The sequence below is a fragment of the Haliotis rufescens genome, unplaced genomic scaffold (genome assembly GCF_023055435.1).
Source record: "Haliotis rufescens isolate VD_foot unplaced genomic scaffold, xgHalRufe1.0.p SCAF_4, whole genome shotgun sequence".
Lineage (NCBI taxonomy): Eukaryota > Metazoa > Mollusca > Gastropoda > Lepetellida > Haliotidae > Haliotis > Haliotis rufescens.
Window position 1 is genome coordinate 62,149,009 of NW_025964112.1, and position 14,638 is coordinate 62,163,646.

At 38.6% G+C, this 14,638-nt stretch overlaps 1 protein-coding gene across 2 annotated transcripts; it reads right to left on the bottom strand.

The window, feature by feature from the left end:
• Positions 1-2,138: 2,138 nt before the first annotated feature.
• Positions 2,139-14,404, bottom strand: LOC124116783. 2 transcript variants are annotated; one of them, XM_048381702.1, is made up of 7 exons: positions 14,118-14,404; positions 10,122-10,237; positions 8,618-8,856; positions 6,763-8,167; positions 5,904-6,594; positions 4,633-4,801; positions 2,139-3,188 (listed from the first exon to the last, which is right to left on the bottom strand). In XM_048381702.1, the coding sequence occupies exons 1-7, from the start codon at positions 14,304-14,306 to the stop codon at positions 3,070-3,072; spliced, it is 2,928 nt and encodes a 975-aa protein (XP_048237659.1). In that variant the 5' UTR covers positions 14,307-14,404; the 3' UTR covers positions 2,139-3,069. The 2 variants fall into 2 exon arrangements, with proteins under 2 accessions (XP_048237659.1, XP_048237658.1); XM_048381701.1 differs by having other exon boundaries at positions 5,904-8,167.
• Between the last annotated feature and the right edge of the window lie 234 nt (positions 14,405-14,638).

A 14,638-nucleotide genomic window follows, 5' to 3' on the forward strand; every position in this document is an offset into this window, starting at 1 on the left:
GAAAAATGAAGGGGTGTTGCGCAATAGACGTGACAAGGAGGGGGAATTCTCGGGACTTGCTTACTCCGTCTCTCACATGTGTCAATCATGACTCACTCCCAGAGGTAAAAAATGTATCTAAAGAAGCTACCTTTTGTTTAAAAGTCATGATCTTCATGTAAACAGTCTATCCTTTTACATATGTGGTCGAGTTATACAGACAATTCCCTTTAAGGCAAGATATGTCTTGGTTTAACCTTAGGGGAACAAGGCTCCATGCATGTGTCTATAGAAAACTACCCTTTCTTTAACTGTCATGACTGTATTATGGATAAAAACCTTCACATGCATAACAGTATACCTTTTAATTTTTAAACATTTTAAAAATTCACTTGTGAGGGTCGACTTTAACTAGCCTACAGTCCTAATACAAAAATACCAGTACCCATACAATAAATTATTATTGATATTTTTCTGGTTCACTCAATATTTTGTGAAACCTTTTTTCCATGATCTTTTATTCTGTTGTTCAAACTGGTAACAAGGAAATATTGTTAAGAATTATTCAAAAGTAATAATCCCCTGATTTGGATTATCAATAAAGTCTTTGTTCCCATGTCTGGTTATAAAAAAATAAATATATCCATGTTTACTTGTTCTAGAATCCATGTTAACAGACACTGAGAAATATATGTTTGTAACATTCCAAATGATTAACTCCGAAGAGGTTTTATATTATGATTGATGGCCTTCTAACATACTAATATTAATATACATGCAAGTACACCCAACCAAGTTAATTTCCTAATGATATTGATGCTGGATACTGAATAATTGACTTACATCAGATCTCTGAAATGAAAACATTTTACAGAGAGAAACAGTTATTAAATTATTTCAATAAAATATAATGAAAAGAAGCCAAGAGACACTTCATTTTCAGAAACTGCAGGAATCTAGACTTGCCAACTATTATAGACTTACATATGACTACAGTTTGAATAATTCCAACAGGTCTTTAGATATTCTTATAGATATTTATTTTTTATTGAGTACGTTAGGTAGTATATGACCAGGAGTTAGGAAGGTAGAATTAGAATGTGCTAGAATTTTCCCAACCACGTGATGGAAGACCAGTGATTGTGAGACCCTGGAAGAACATTCTATAAGTTGAATTCAAGTGTTAACGCACAGGCATTTTGGTTTACAGGGAGGACATGTCAAAGTTTCTAAGACTGACGGCTGTGTTGTTTCTATACCCTTTCTCTCTCAGTATTTTTTCAGATGTTATCGTGAGATTCAATATAATAACACTCAGTTTTGGGCATGTCTAATGGATAGTTTAACAGACAGGCTGAGTGATTTCACAACCATTATCAATGTGTGTCAGCTTGATGTGGGAGGAAAGCTCAAAGTGATGCAGGTCTTCAACATTTACCACTTCGACAAAGCACATAAGCATGGGAATGGTGTTGTCATACCTAGAAACACAATCAGGCCAAACTGGGGAATGAATCCCACACCATAGGTTTCTGGCACACCCAAGGGATGCAAGCAAATTGAGGTGCCTAGATGACTGGGCCACCCATGCCCTCAACCAGCTAAAAACGTGTAATACTGCAACAACTACATAAATCTTATTACTGACTTAAACAGTTTGGATCTGTCCCTTGACATCACAGGCAGTACCATGCATCTCCAGGCTACAGCTGGAGATTTGGAAGCTGGAACCTTCTGTATAAAGGCCTACTGTAGTAGGCAGGATAATTACACTGTCAAACCAGAATGAACATGATCAGAACGATGTGCAAATATATGTCTCAGGAAGTTTGTTCGAGGCATAGTGACTTTCTACTTTGATGTCTGGTTGCATTCATCAAACATTTTCCATAGTGTCCTGCAATCTTATTACCAGTGACATACACATCGTCTTAACAGGCATTCAGAAGCTGCAGCCTCAATGAAGACAAGGCTGGTTGGAAGAATAAAACTTGAAGATGAAATCAATAAGTCTTCATCTAAATTGTAACCAAACAAGGTCAAAGTGGTATGTGTTTATTAAACACAAACAATAATTTAACACACTTTGGAGAATTGCTGGAATTTTTGTTCAGATTTTCCACAAGTTTTTTCCTTATAATAAACTAGTAACAATAAGGCAGAATTCAAATGAATTTTTTTTGAAATACAGCATGCAATCTTTGAAACAGGAACTCCTGTTGCAGACTCTGTTACCATGGTTACAATGGCAAATGATGGTTTGACATCTAACATATATGTAGCTTTCCTTCAAAGCAGATAAGACATCATTCATGTCCAAGGTTGTAAACCTGAAACATTTCTAAGCACTTTCTACTACAAGCTATCCTGCATACCAAACGGCTTGATTTGATGATTCCAGTTAAGTGTTTACAAGTAGTGAGTGAGGTCATGCATGCACATCGCTATGTAAGTGCAATAATCTTGGACGTGACGTTATACCTCATTACACCTCATTAATGTCTGGCCTTTTGTCCACAATATAACACATCCCAGAACACAAGGCAAGGCCATCACCTTTCCAGCTGTGGCTATGGAAACCGTTTTGTCGCTCTTATTTACCTTCTTTGTTTGTGATGGTGTCAAATGTTTCCATTGTTTTGATTGTTGTGGCGACCCTGTGAAGGTTCGATCTAGTCATAAATCGTTGCATACTCTCTTGATTGCCTCAGTGATTAAGACAAACAGATCAGGGACCAGAATTTATTTAGGAAAAGAACTTCGATGACCGGGATTTATTTCTCTCACAATAACATACAGCCTGGCCATTTCTCTCATGTCGAAAACATGTCATGTAAGTTATTAAATTCACACCAAAAGTAGAGATGATGGTATTTCGTCTACACACCATCCATTCTCCTTCTCCTGAGGAGGAATCCATTTGCTTGTTCGACTTGTCTGTGAGTAACAGACGCTTGAAGAGCTCCAGCTTAGAAGGGTAGGACTTAGTTTCTGGTTCCAAGCCATTTTGTGTCATCTTGCAATCAATGTAGTGCCTCCACTGATGCCCTGCTCTACAGTACTTCTGCTCTATATATGCTTTCAGGTACTCTACAATACAGCACCTCCTTCAATATAGTACCCCCCTGCTATATAGTCATGTATAGTACCCTCTACTTTCTTCTTCTTTTTTCCAGGTTTCTTCAAGTCTGGAGTTGGTTGTGCTTGACCTGTGTAGAAAATAATAAATTAAAAACATGATTTTCTCACATGGGCCCACAAGGGCCCATTATATTGTTTCTTTCTCTTCAATTTCATGGACCCATATATATTCAGAGAGAGTGAATTTAACAGTACTCCAGTTATTAAGCATGTCAGTTTAATGTGGGAGGACAGCCTGAAGGGACGCAGGTCTCAGACATTTACCACTTTGCTTTGGTGAAACCCAAAAGGTGGGGTATGGTGATGACAAACCTAGAAACATAAACGGGGTGAACAGGGATTCAAACCCACAATCATATGGTTCTGGTGTGCCCGAAGGACACAACTCAGCTAACTACGGCGCCTTAGAAGACTGGGCCCTGTGAGTCCCCCCACCATATATATTCAAATCAATCAACATTGTCAATTTACATGGGTTTGTATAAACGTTCCACTATTTGTTTGACAGGCATTTCAATTAAGTTGACACATGACTAAGTCAAGCTTGACAACGGCATAAGGATCTATACTGAAACATCGCCAATACAGTAAGATGAAGATGTTATCATCCATAAATTGTGTCTCCTTTGTTCCACTATCACCTGAGAATATATATGGCCGGTTAGTGGTGCAGTCACAACTCTTACCAACAAATCAAGTGACGGCCTAGTTTCAGCGAGAGGGCAACCAGCAAGTGCTCAGACCAATAAGTGCTCAGATTACATTGCACAAACAGCAATATTACTCTTACAACATGTGCCATAGCTTTGCAACCATCTAATCTACACACTGCTTCAAAATCAGGCAATGGCAGGATTGCACACAGCTCATGCATGGAGTAGATCTCACTGGACTTCCATGAGAGTTCCACGGCCTATCATCATGACTTGACTTACAATAGACACTCATTACCAGAGCTACAGATCAGCGGCGTATTTGTGTAAAATAACCACCCAAAATATTCAAAACCCAATTACTTTCAATTAACTTGCGTTAAAAAATGCATGCATTAAATGAAAAAGTCAAATGTATTAAAACAGCATGTGTAAATACCCAATGAAGTTTTTTCAGCATGTGTACAAAGTAGTTAATTTCCGAAACACAATTTATAATACCAGCTAATTTACTTTCCAAGTCAAGCCTTTATATTTGGAACAGCTATATACATGTAAAACATTATTTAATTTTTTTTTAAATCGTAAAATATTCACTAATTATGGGAAAAACCCAATAGAGTGATGAATAGATGAGCGAAAACATATTGGTTACCCAATGAAAAATGTAATAACCCAATTAAAATAGAAACCCTAGAGTAAAAACTCAATTGTTCAAAAAGTTATCTGGAGTTCTGCATTACTACTATACCGCTTGTGTATTCACAACGGTGGTGCAAACGTTGTGAATACAAACCCACCATGTGTTGACCAGGATCAATAGGTAGCTCTGTTTAACTTTCAAGATGAAATGGCTCACCACAATTTGTGCTGGGATGCCTCGGTTTGTTCAGACATGAAATATGGATCCCCTCCTGTATTGTTGCATCACTGGTCAAACGGGGTCTCTTGCCATTTCTGTTGCTGGTAATGGGAAGCTGGGTACTTGAAGAATCAGCAGGTGTCTGTCCGGCTTGGCTTCCTTGTGACTGAAAACAGAAGAAGCACCACACATGAAAGAGAATCTTCATGTCAGGGAGATGTTTGGCCCCAAGTCTTCAGCAAATTCATTAAATATTCCCAAAATGGAATGTAAAGTTTCCAATTTATGTTCATATACATAACAGCTAATTTTATGGCTTGTAGAAATAACCTGTTTTTTCCTGATAACAGGAGAAATACATAGGAAGAGGTTGTAATGCTTAGTTAATGTTATCGTATTGAATGCAATCTCCAAGAACAATGTTAAAATAATCCTAACACAGCCTCTGAATTTACGGGGGTAAAAGAACTTTAAAAAATCAAATATTTAACAAAATAATGATTTTTCCAAATTTGCTAGTCAGGGGCACTTGGTTGTTGATCATGTTGAAGTGTCTCATTATCTTGTTTACTTCAATCACTTCAATTCTAAAACATGTGCACCCTTGGTGATAATATTAGTGAAAAACAGATTGTTACAATCCGGAATGAATCTGGAGGGCCCAAATAGTAGATGGTTACCCAGTTATCTCCCCTGTGCCTCTGACACTGGAAAAACTCTTGAAATATTTATTCTCTTGATAAGCCAACCCATTCTCCATCCCCATCCCCTACACCCTACAGACTGATACACATTTATCATCCAAAACTGGCTCCCACAGGAGATATCGCTTGGATTAGATCAAGCGATATCTACACTGTAGATATCGCTGCAATGAAATTACATCACAATGCTTTGCAGACCATTGTGACGTCACTGGTGACCATGACGTCACAATGAAATGACATCACTAATGGCTCTGCTACTGAAGTTGTTAGCATGACTTTTTACACTTAAGACACTGCTGATTACTGTCTACTAATTGAAAAAGTTGGAAGAATGATGTTGGATGATAAATAAAATCTCACCCTCGTGTCTTTTGATATCAAATATATAAAAACTCGTCGATAAAAGTGGCAAAAAACCTCGACAAGCCCCGGAGTTTTTCCACTTTTATCAACTCGTGTTGATATATTTGATATCAAAAGACACTTGGGTGAGATTCTCTATATCTAGACCTCAAGGCTTAGCTTATACTCATCATGCTAATAGACTGGTATACACTGTACATTGTCATCTGCCTGATCCACTGTTTTAGAGATCCTTCCCTCTCTTCTACACTCTTCTTCCTCCAGACCAGAGAACTCTTTCTGCTGGCCAGGGCAGATTTCCTCATGATTATGGTTGTCTTCCTCTAGACCACAACATTCTTCTTGAATAGGGCACTCTTCCTCTTGAATAGGGCACTCTTCTTCTTGACCAAAGCACTCTTCCTTCTGATCAGGGTAGACCTCAGTCTGCAGCTCATCTCTCCTAGAGCATGCAGAGCTTCTATTTCTGCCATCACTGCATTGCTTTGGAGAGGCTGTAGGTTCTCTTGAAGATTTCACATGAATATTCAACTTTGGTCTTTTCATGGCTGTAGACAAATGCTTTGATAAACAATGATACTTCAAGTCACTTAGGTTTTTAAATGTTTCCTCGCACAACTTACATGGGAAATTGGATGCTGTGTCTGTCTTGTCTTGTTCATGGGCATTCTGGCTATGTAAATACTTTCTTGTAAATGCACCACTGGATTTGTGATATGGCTTTGATTCCTGTGTTGGGTGGCTTTGAAGTTTTGAGGTGAGGGGGTTTCCAACATAAAGACACTCTTCAGCATTGACAGATCTTTTTGCTTTGGTTTGATCGTTGTGAGCAGAACTTGAGGAAGATGTACGCTGTGCTGAAGAAGATGTACCCTGTGCTGATGAAGATGTACTCTGTGCTGAAGCAGATGTACCTTGTGCTGATGAAGGCATACGCTGTGCTGAAGAAGATGTACTCTGTGCTGAAGAAGATGTACTCTGTGCTAAAGCAGATGTACCTTGTGCTGATGAAGGCTTACGCTGTGCTGAAGAAGATGTACTCTGTGCTGAAGAAGATGTACTCTGTGCTGAAGCAGATGTACCTTGTGCTGATGAAGGCATATGCTGTGCTGAAGAAGATGTACTCTGTGCTGAAGAAGATGGACCCTGTACTGATGAAGATATACACTGTGCTGATGAAGATGTACCATGTGGTGATGAAGATGTACTCTGTGCTGAAGAAGATGTACTCTGTGCTGAAGAAGATGTACTCTGTGCTGAAGAAGATGTACTCTGTGCTGAAGATGATGTACTCTGTGCTGAAGAAGATGGACCCTGTACTGATGAAGATATATCCTGTACTGATGAAGACGTATGCTGTGTTGAAGAAGATGGACCCTGTACTGATGAAGATATATCCTGTACTGATGAAGACGTATGCTGTGTTGAAGAAGATGGACCCTGTGCTGATGAAGATCTACACCGAGGTGATGAAGAAATACTCTGAGCAGATGAAGATGTACTCTGAGGTGATGAAGATATACTCTGTGCTGATGAAGACATATCCTGATCCGGAAAAGCATCTCCCTCGCTAACTAGAGAACCTTGACAAGAATCAGTATCAGAGGTGTCCATATTTTCATATATGGTGTAATCGAGGTCATCAGACTCAGCATAAGAGTGTTCAGTCTTCACAAGATCTAGGTTCATATTACTTTGGTCTCCTGTAGGACTGAAAGAACCACTTGAAACCATACCAGGATGGTTATTGGATTTATTTGATATTGTTGATCCAACCACCAATTTGGATAACCCCTTTCTCCAGGATTGAACAGTTTTTCCTCCACTAGATGGAGCTGTTTTACATTCATCATTGTCTTCAGGAGAAACACAAGGGTGCTTAGAGAAAGTGCTGCAGCCTTTGTTCTTGACAGTTCTCAAAGAGCATTCTTCTCCAGGGGATTTGTCCACAGGAACACCTGGCAGATGACCACCATTCCCAGTGCTGCCATGGGATTGTCCATGAGACCAATCTAGTAAGGATGACCTGCCTTGCATGTGAGGTATGTGTAAGTTTGTGCTCTTAGACAAGGGATTTGCCAGTGCTGTTGTTGGACTACCTTTCAGGGATTCCACAGATAAAATAATAGGTTTAAACTGGTGGGGAGAGGACAAGGGTGAACCAGCTGGCTGCAATAGTGTGCTATCAATGGCAAACTTCTTTGGGACTTGGGGTCGCTGTTTTGGGACGAGGGGTTGCGGTTTTGGGAGGAGGGTTCGCTGAGTTGGGACATGTGGTTGCTCCTTGGTGTTTGTTAGTTGTGATGTTTCTGACAAACAGGCCTGCTGCAGAAGGTCCGCAGCTCTGGACAACTGGAGAACCTTGAGGGCTTGCTTCACCTTGTCCAGACAGTCCTTGGTAACGACCAGCTCCCCACAGTACAGATAGTCCACCATCAGTTTCAGAACCTTGGACTCAATGTCTGAAAAAAAGGAGTACTGTTCTACTACTGATAATACAACAAATTATCAATAAATGAACCTTACTAAAAACAAAGAGCACAGATGTTATGACTGTGTACCAGTTTGTGCTTGTTATGAGCAAGTATGTTTTTATGCCGCTTCTAGCAATATTCCAGCAATATCAGGATGGGGGATACCAGAAATAGGCTTCACACATTGTACCCAAGTGGGGAATCAAACCTGGGTCTTCGTAGTTACTTGGAGGTAACAGAGGTGAGATCTTATGTGTTATCAGCTACATAGAAACGTGCCTATCATCTGACAACCTATACTCTCAAACATGAACAATTCTTTCTCAGGAAGAAATACATTTGAATGTATACCGGTAATGCTTGAATCACTACACTTCTCCAGCACTCTTTGTAGAAAGAAGTAAGATTACAAGACAAAGTTGATAGTTTTATTCATACCCAGTTTCAATTTGCCTGAGTCAGACATCATGGAATGCTTCATGCTCTGGTTGACTGCTACATGCTGAAGAAAACCTGAATGTGCTGCAAGAACCAGCCAATGAGCTTGAAGGTCAACCCCATCATTTGAGGTCAAGGTCACATCACACAGAACCTGGTCCTTGTACAACTTATTGACACCTTGTTTCAGACAGGGTTCTAATTCAGCATCATGGAGGATAATAGATGTTCCATCCATCCTGAAACAGTAATGCATCAAACATGTTCGAGAAAGTCATGAGAGAGTTAGTAACTGAGAAATGCTGTAAACAACAATACTGATTGCCAAAGTGTTCCAGTGACTATAACAGGCTGACATAGACTTGTAATGCAGAAGTTAGCAGCAACAAGATATATGGTCACAACGTCGGGGGAGAGAACAGGAGGGTGACTGTTCCATTGGTGGTGTAGGGATTCAGCTAATTTTCCATTTCTGTTTCTTTCTGCTAGAGAAACATAATTCCATGCTTTCAATGGGAATTTTATTCTATTTAATTTTCTATTAACAATTATAAAAATAATCTTTCAAGACATTTAAACCGGACAAATTTTAAACTGATTGGGCCCATCTGGCTGCCGTCCAGTTCTTAACAAAAAAGCTGCAGGGTTGGATTAGTCAAGTACCTACAGGGATTCCACAGTCGCATTTGACAGTACCACATTAGTTGTACATGTACCAGCCTGCCACAACAGTGGCAAGTACTAAGGGGAAAGAGATTGTTGCAGTCTTTGTAACAACTGCCATTGTTGCCAGGCCATGATATAATGAAAACGAAGGCTGTCATTTTCAATACTGACTTGAATACCAAGTAAATGTACTGCCTAAGTTTCAAACCCATATTTAGTGCAAATAGTTCAGGAATTTATCACAAAGAGCAGATCATGTTAGGGTTTTCCACAAAATATCGCCTCTGCTACAACTGTCAAACTAAATAATGAATATAACAAAATGTCTTCTTTCTTTCAATGCCTACTCCACCATATCTACAATCCTTATTATTTGATTGAAGTGCCTTATTGCCTACTTAATATATTAATTTCATATCAACTTTTGAGACCCGTGAAGACCCGGGGTAGAATAGGTCTTCAGTAGCCATGCTTGCTGTAAAAAGTGTCTATGCTTGTCGTAAGAGGCAAGCAACGGGACTGGGTGGTCAGGCTCGCTGATTTGGTTGATGCATGTCATCGTATCCCAATTGTGTGGATCGATGCTCATAATGTCAATCACTGGATTGTCTGGTCCAGACACGATTATTTACAGACCGCCTTAATATAGCTGGAATATTGATGAGTGCGGCGTTAAATAACAAACCAACAAACAAACATCACACTGTGACCTCAGCTGTTTTCATTACAATGCAGTTGCACATATTCTTTGGCCTAGGGTGCGGCGTTAAAATAAAATTTAAAAAAATAAAAATTTAAAAAAATCAACTTTTGAAGTCTCAATCGGGTATCAACAAACCTAATAGCTTGTACAGGTGTCTTCCTTTTTGGCGACCTACGCAACACAGGGTCAGCGCCATCTGCAGCCACAGGGTCAGGGTGCTCCCCAGTGGGGCCGACACCATTCTCAAAGTGCTGAAAGGATGTAATTGTACTGTTCAGGTTGTTGATCCTATTGATATGTTTATTTAGATATTTGTCGATTTTATCACTTATTGACCCAAAAAAAGACATTGTTATATGCACATAATATAATACACAAGGATGAATTTCAGGATCAGAATGTGCCTGCATGTGTGACGATATTTTCAACATTGGATATCTGCAACATATTTAAAAAATCTGTTTCTGAAATGAAAAAATACTTTGAAAATCTGTTATCTGATCATTTATGATAATGCTAACAAAACTTACTGAAAGTAAAAAAAAAAATCATAAAAAAATGAAAGCAAATAAATAACCGGATTAGTAATTATTTTCATTAGTCTGATAATATCATCTGCTGCAGAGTTGCCATCTACTTAATTGTAAAAGTGGTACCGATAGTAGACTACCGGTATGTCACTAGTTCTTCCTGAATTTTACAAGTCTCGGACAAGCAGACTCTTGTTAATTTTAAACTTTTTGTATCAAGATTAGATATTTTTTTTACTAAAACTATGAGCCTGATTTAAAAGAAAAAGAAAAACACCTTGCAACAATGTAATTTTAAGAGCAGAAATTTCTTTTTTTTCAAAGGTCTGAAGTAGAATGATTTTTTTGCAAGAATTTTCAGGGACAATTTTTTTTTTTTTATAAAATCCCAGACTCCCCCCAGATTATCAAATGATTGGTCCCTAATGGAATCGGGTGGTCAGGCTGAAAATTAATGTCTTACTCTCGATATTGCTTGGGAAATACAGGAATTCTGACACTCATTTCATAAAACCAGTATGACACAGATGTGAGTGTAATATGTTCTTTATTAAATCTCAATATATGAGCTGGTAATTCATCAGTAGGTACAAGCAAACAACATTATCTTCAAAGGTAAAAACAGGACTTATTTGCATGCTTCAGTACAGATCTTTTGAAGTGCTATATACCGTGTAACATGACAGCGTAATGTCTTTGCTTTCGGGAAAAATATCAAAACTCATTGTGTGCATTCTATAATACCCACGCTCTCAGAGGGCGCTACACAGCGGTAATTTTGGGACAAAAGTGTGCATTATACACAAGAAAATACAGCTCTTTGTAAGAACGTTTCTTAAAACACAAAAATATGAAACACATTAAAGAGGAAATAGGTCATTGTAATAAATAAATAATGTTACAAAATTGTTGATCATGTTGTTTGCAATTAACACAGAGCTACAGATAAGCAGCATATTTGTGTAAAATACCCCCAAAATATTCAATATGCAATTACTTTCAATTAACTTGCATACAGAAATAAAGTAAGTATAAGTATAAAAACAGCTCGCGTAAATACCCAATAAAGCTTTTTCATCCTGCGTACAAAGAAGCTAATTTCTGAAACACAATTACCATCAAATTTACTTTCCGAGTGAAGCCCATATATTTCGAACAGTTCTATACATCTAAAACATTGTTTACTTTTTTTAAGATCTTCAAATGTTCACTAATTTTGGGAAAAACCCAATAGAGTGATGAAAAGATGAGTGAAAATATTTATGGCGTTATATAACCTGGGACACATTCTATGTGATTGATACTGTAATACTTTATCACAGATATGCAATATTAGCACGGTTTACCTGTTGTTCACCTGTACCGAAATATATACAACATTAAACATGTGAAACTTTTCAGATAACATGGACAACAACGTCTTTATTGCTTGTAACAATGTTTCAGAGCTACTTCCTGGCTAAAACTACAGCTCATAAACCCCTGCCTTGAAATTTAAAAAATCTTAATCTCGGGCTTGAAGTACCGGTATTTAAAAAATCATTTATGTAACTATTGTAAGGTTAGGGTCAGGTTGTCCTAACTCTGGCAAAATTTTAAGTGTTTGTTACGTGTACAAATCTTTCCTCATCATATTGTTATCTTTGTACATTAATCCCACCTTGGGAAAACATATTAGTATGTACATTTATTAACACAATACACTAACTAAGTATTCTCCATGTTCACCTGATGAAGGGGCAAGAGGTATCCCCAGAACATCACCACATTCAATAAAGTGAGTGAGTGAGTGAGTAAGGGAGTTGTTATCCATAAAAGTTTCATGTTTTCATGTTCTTCCAATTTTTAAATGCCTTTAAAAACTTGATAAAGGGACTGGTAACTTATGACGGGGGAGGGCGTCAAGAAATAATTACACAGAGAAAGAGCAAAATATATCACAACTTTCTAGAGAGGAGAGGGGCATGACAAAATGACTCAATTACAAGTTGTTATCCATAAAATTGTGTCTACCTTGTCATCCGTCAACTTCTAAGTAATTGAACAGTTTTTCAGTTCTATAAGTTAATTTTTTTATATATATTTGAACATTACTTATGGACTGGTCATATATTATTGGGGTGGGGGGGACATGAACAGTGTTAGATGTAGGCTTATAAAGGGAGGTGGGCGGGGGGTGGATAAGCATGATGAGAAGAGATGCTACATAAAATGGGGGGGGGGGGGTAAACAAAATTTGGTACAGTCCTAAGACTAATTCTGAACTCTTCTAAGATACATTTTAAAATCAATGAGGTATGACACACAAAATAGATCTAGTAGTCTGTCGTACAGTCCCTGTAACAAATATATCCAATATAGCCCATGCAAGTCTTTATTACTTGCATGTGAAGAGATCACCCGTTTAATAAACATACAGCTGTATTACACATTGTGTAATATCAAAACGCGTGCTTATGTACTCTCGGAACATGTTTCACGAACAAATATTGAAAGCTCTAAACATCCCTTAGCTTATTCAACGACATTGTGTGTGGAGATGATATATCACCGAGAGGAGCTTATGCACACTCGATGACCCCAGCAACCTTGTTGCTAGGCTGACGTCACATGGCATTGTTTCGCCGATGGATCTTGCAACAAAATTCCACAGATTACGTCATCGGGTATTGTGACGTGATTGTAAACTTTGAGGTGCAAGGTCTCATACCACAAGGCGATCATATTGTAGCGCAACGACAGTCGTTATTCTAAGTTAAAGTATGTGAATTGCGATAAACTTTGCGCTACGATACTTTTGTGGAACGGACGTCTGAATTCTAAAGGTGGAGTGAGTGAGTGAGTATGGTTTTACGCCGCTTTTAGCAATATTCCAGCAATATCACGGCGGGGGACACCAGAAATGGGCTTCACACATTGTACCCATGTCCGGAATCGAACCCAGGTCTTCGGCGTTACGAGCGAACGCTTTAACCACTAGGCTACCCGACTGCCCCTCAAAAGGTTGACCATTATATGGTATTAAATTCATATGTTTCAACTTTTGACGTGTTTGAAGAAGGATTCTGTTCAACTCAATTGGATTAAGCCGTGGATCGTGTAGGCGTTAGCCTATTCACAGTCAACAGTATAATTCTAAAAACGTTATAAATGGCAAGTAATAAATAAAATACTAAACTCGCTTCCCTGTAAAACCAATTTTATGAAACTGGCTTTTGCTCGTCAGATACCAGAACTTTTCACTCGTTTCATAAAATTGGTATTACACAGGAGCTCGTTTAGTATTCTAGATATATTTAATACTAATAGTTGCAAAGTCTTGCTACCGATTAAGTTTCTGAAAATAAAGATAGTTTGGGGATCCTTTTTAGCATATTTTTTATTAAGATAACTTAACAACTGCTTTTTCTGTCAAATATTTTCCTTTCAGAGACAATTTAAGATGTTTGTCTTACAACATATCACAATGACAACTTTGCTAAATTTGTTAAAATTCTCGTACGTTTATGTTCGTCTACCTATGAATATTTCGGATAAATTCCATTCAACGTTTGTGCAAAATTGATAGCTAAATATATGAGCATTTCATAGATCTAAATACCTTAGAACACACGTATGTGTGCTTGTTTACTTTGTTGATGTCCAGATGCCGTCTGCCGCAGGCTTTGATCCAGCGCCTGCATGCATCAAGTCTGGTCTTCGGTTTCGGAAACGGGTTAAATTGTCCACAAAATCGATCTGCATACCGACTATCGGAATTACACGTGCCCCATACACAGCGTTTTACCATCCTACCGATAGTCCGACAAATATAGGTAGAATGTCGGACAAATGGCCGACATAAACATTGACTGGGCTCCTGTCTCCCAAAACGTACTGAACCAAGCTCCTTCCCAGCGCGTGACACCTTCGTTACACTCTCGGTATCAGCATAGAGAGCTCCGCGAACGGACTATCGCTGCGAGGAGCTTGGTACTGAACATATACCAACAGTGGAACCAGTTTAACATTAACACGGAAGTAAATTCAGCGCACACTCCGGCGCAGTGACGACTGACCCGTTATCTCTTGGGGAAAGACGGTCACCAACCTAAAGGGGCACTGATCTAACGCAATTCCCCG

What these genes read in the sequence shown, in the direction of transcription:
- LOC124116783 (XM_048381701.1), bottom strand. Translation starts at nt 14,306, where the DNA reads ATGGTAAAACGCTGTGTATGGGGCACGTGTAATTCCGATAGTCGGTAT. An exon ending in ACACCTGTACAAGCTATTAG is followed by an intron (nt 8,857 to 10,121) that starts GTTTGTTGATAC and finishes TTACTGTTTCAG; the next exon opens with GATGGATGGAACATCTATTA. An exon ending in CTCAGGCAAATTGAAACTGG is followed by an intron (nt 8,168 to 8,617) that starts GTATGAATAAAA and finishes CCTTTTTTTCAG; the next exon opens with ACATTGAGTCCAAGGTTCTG.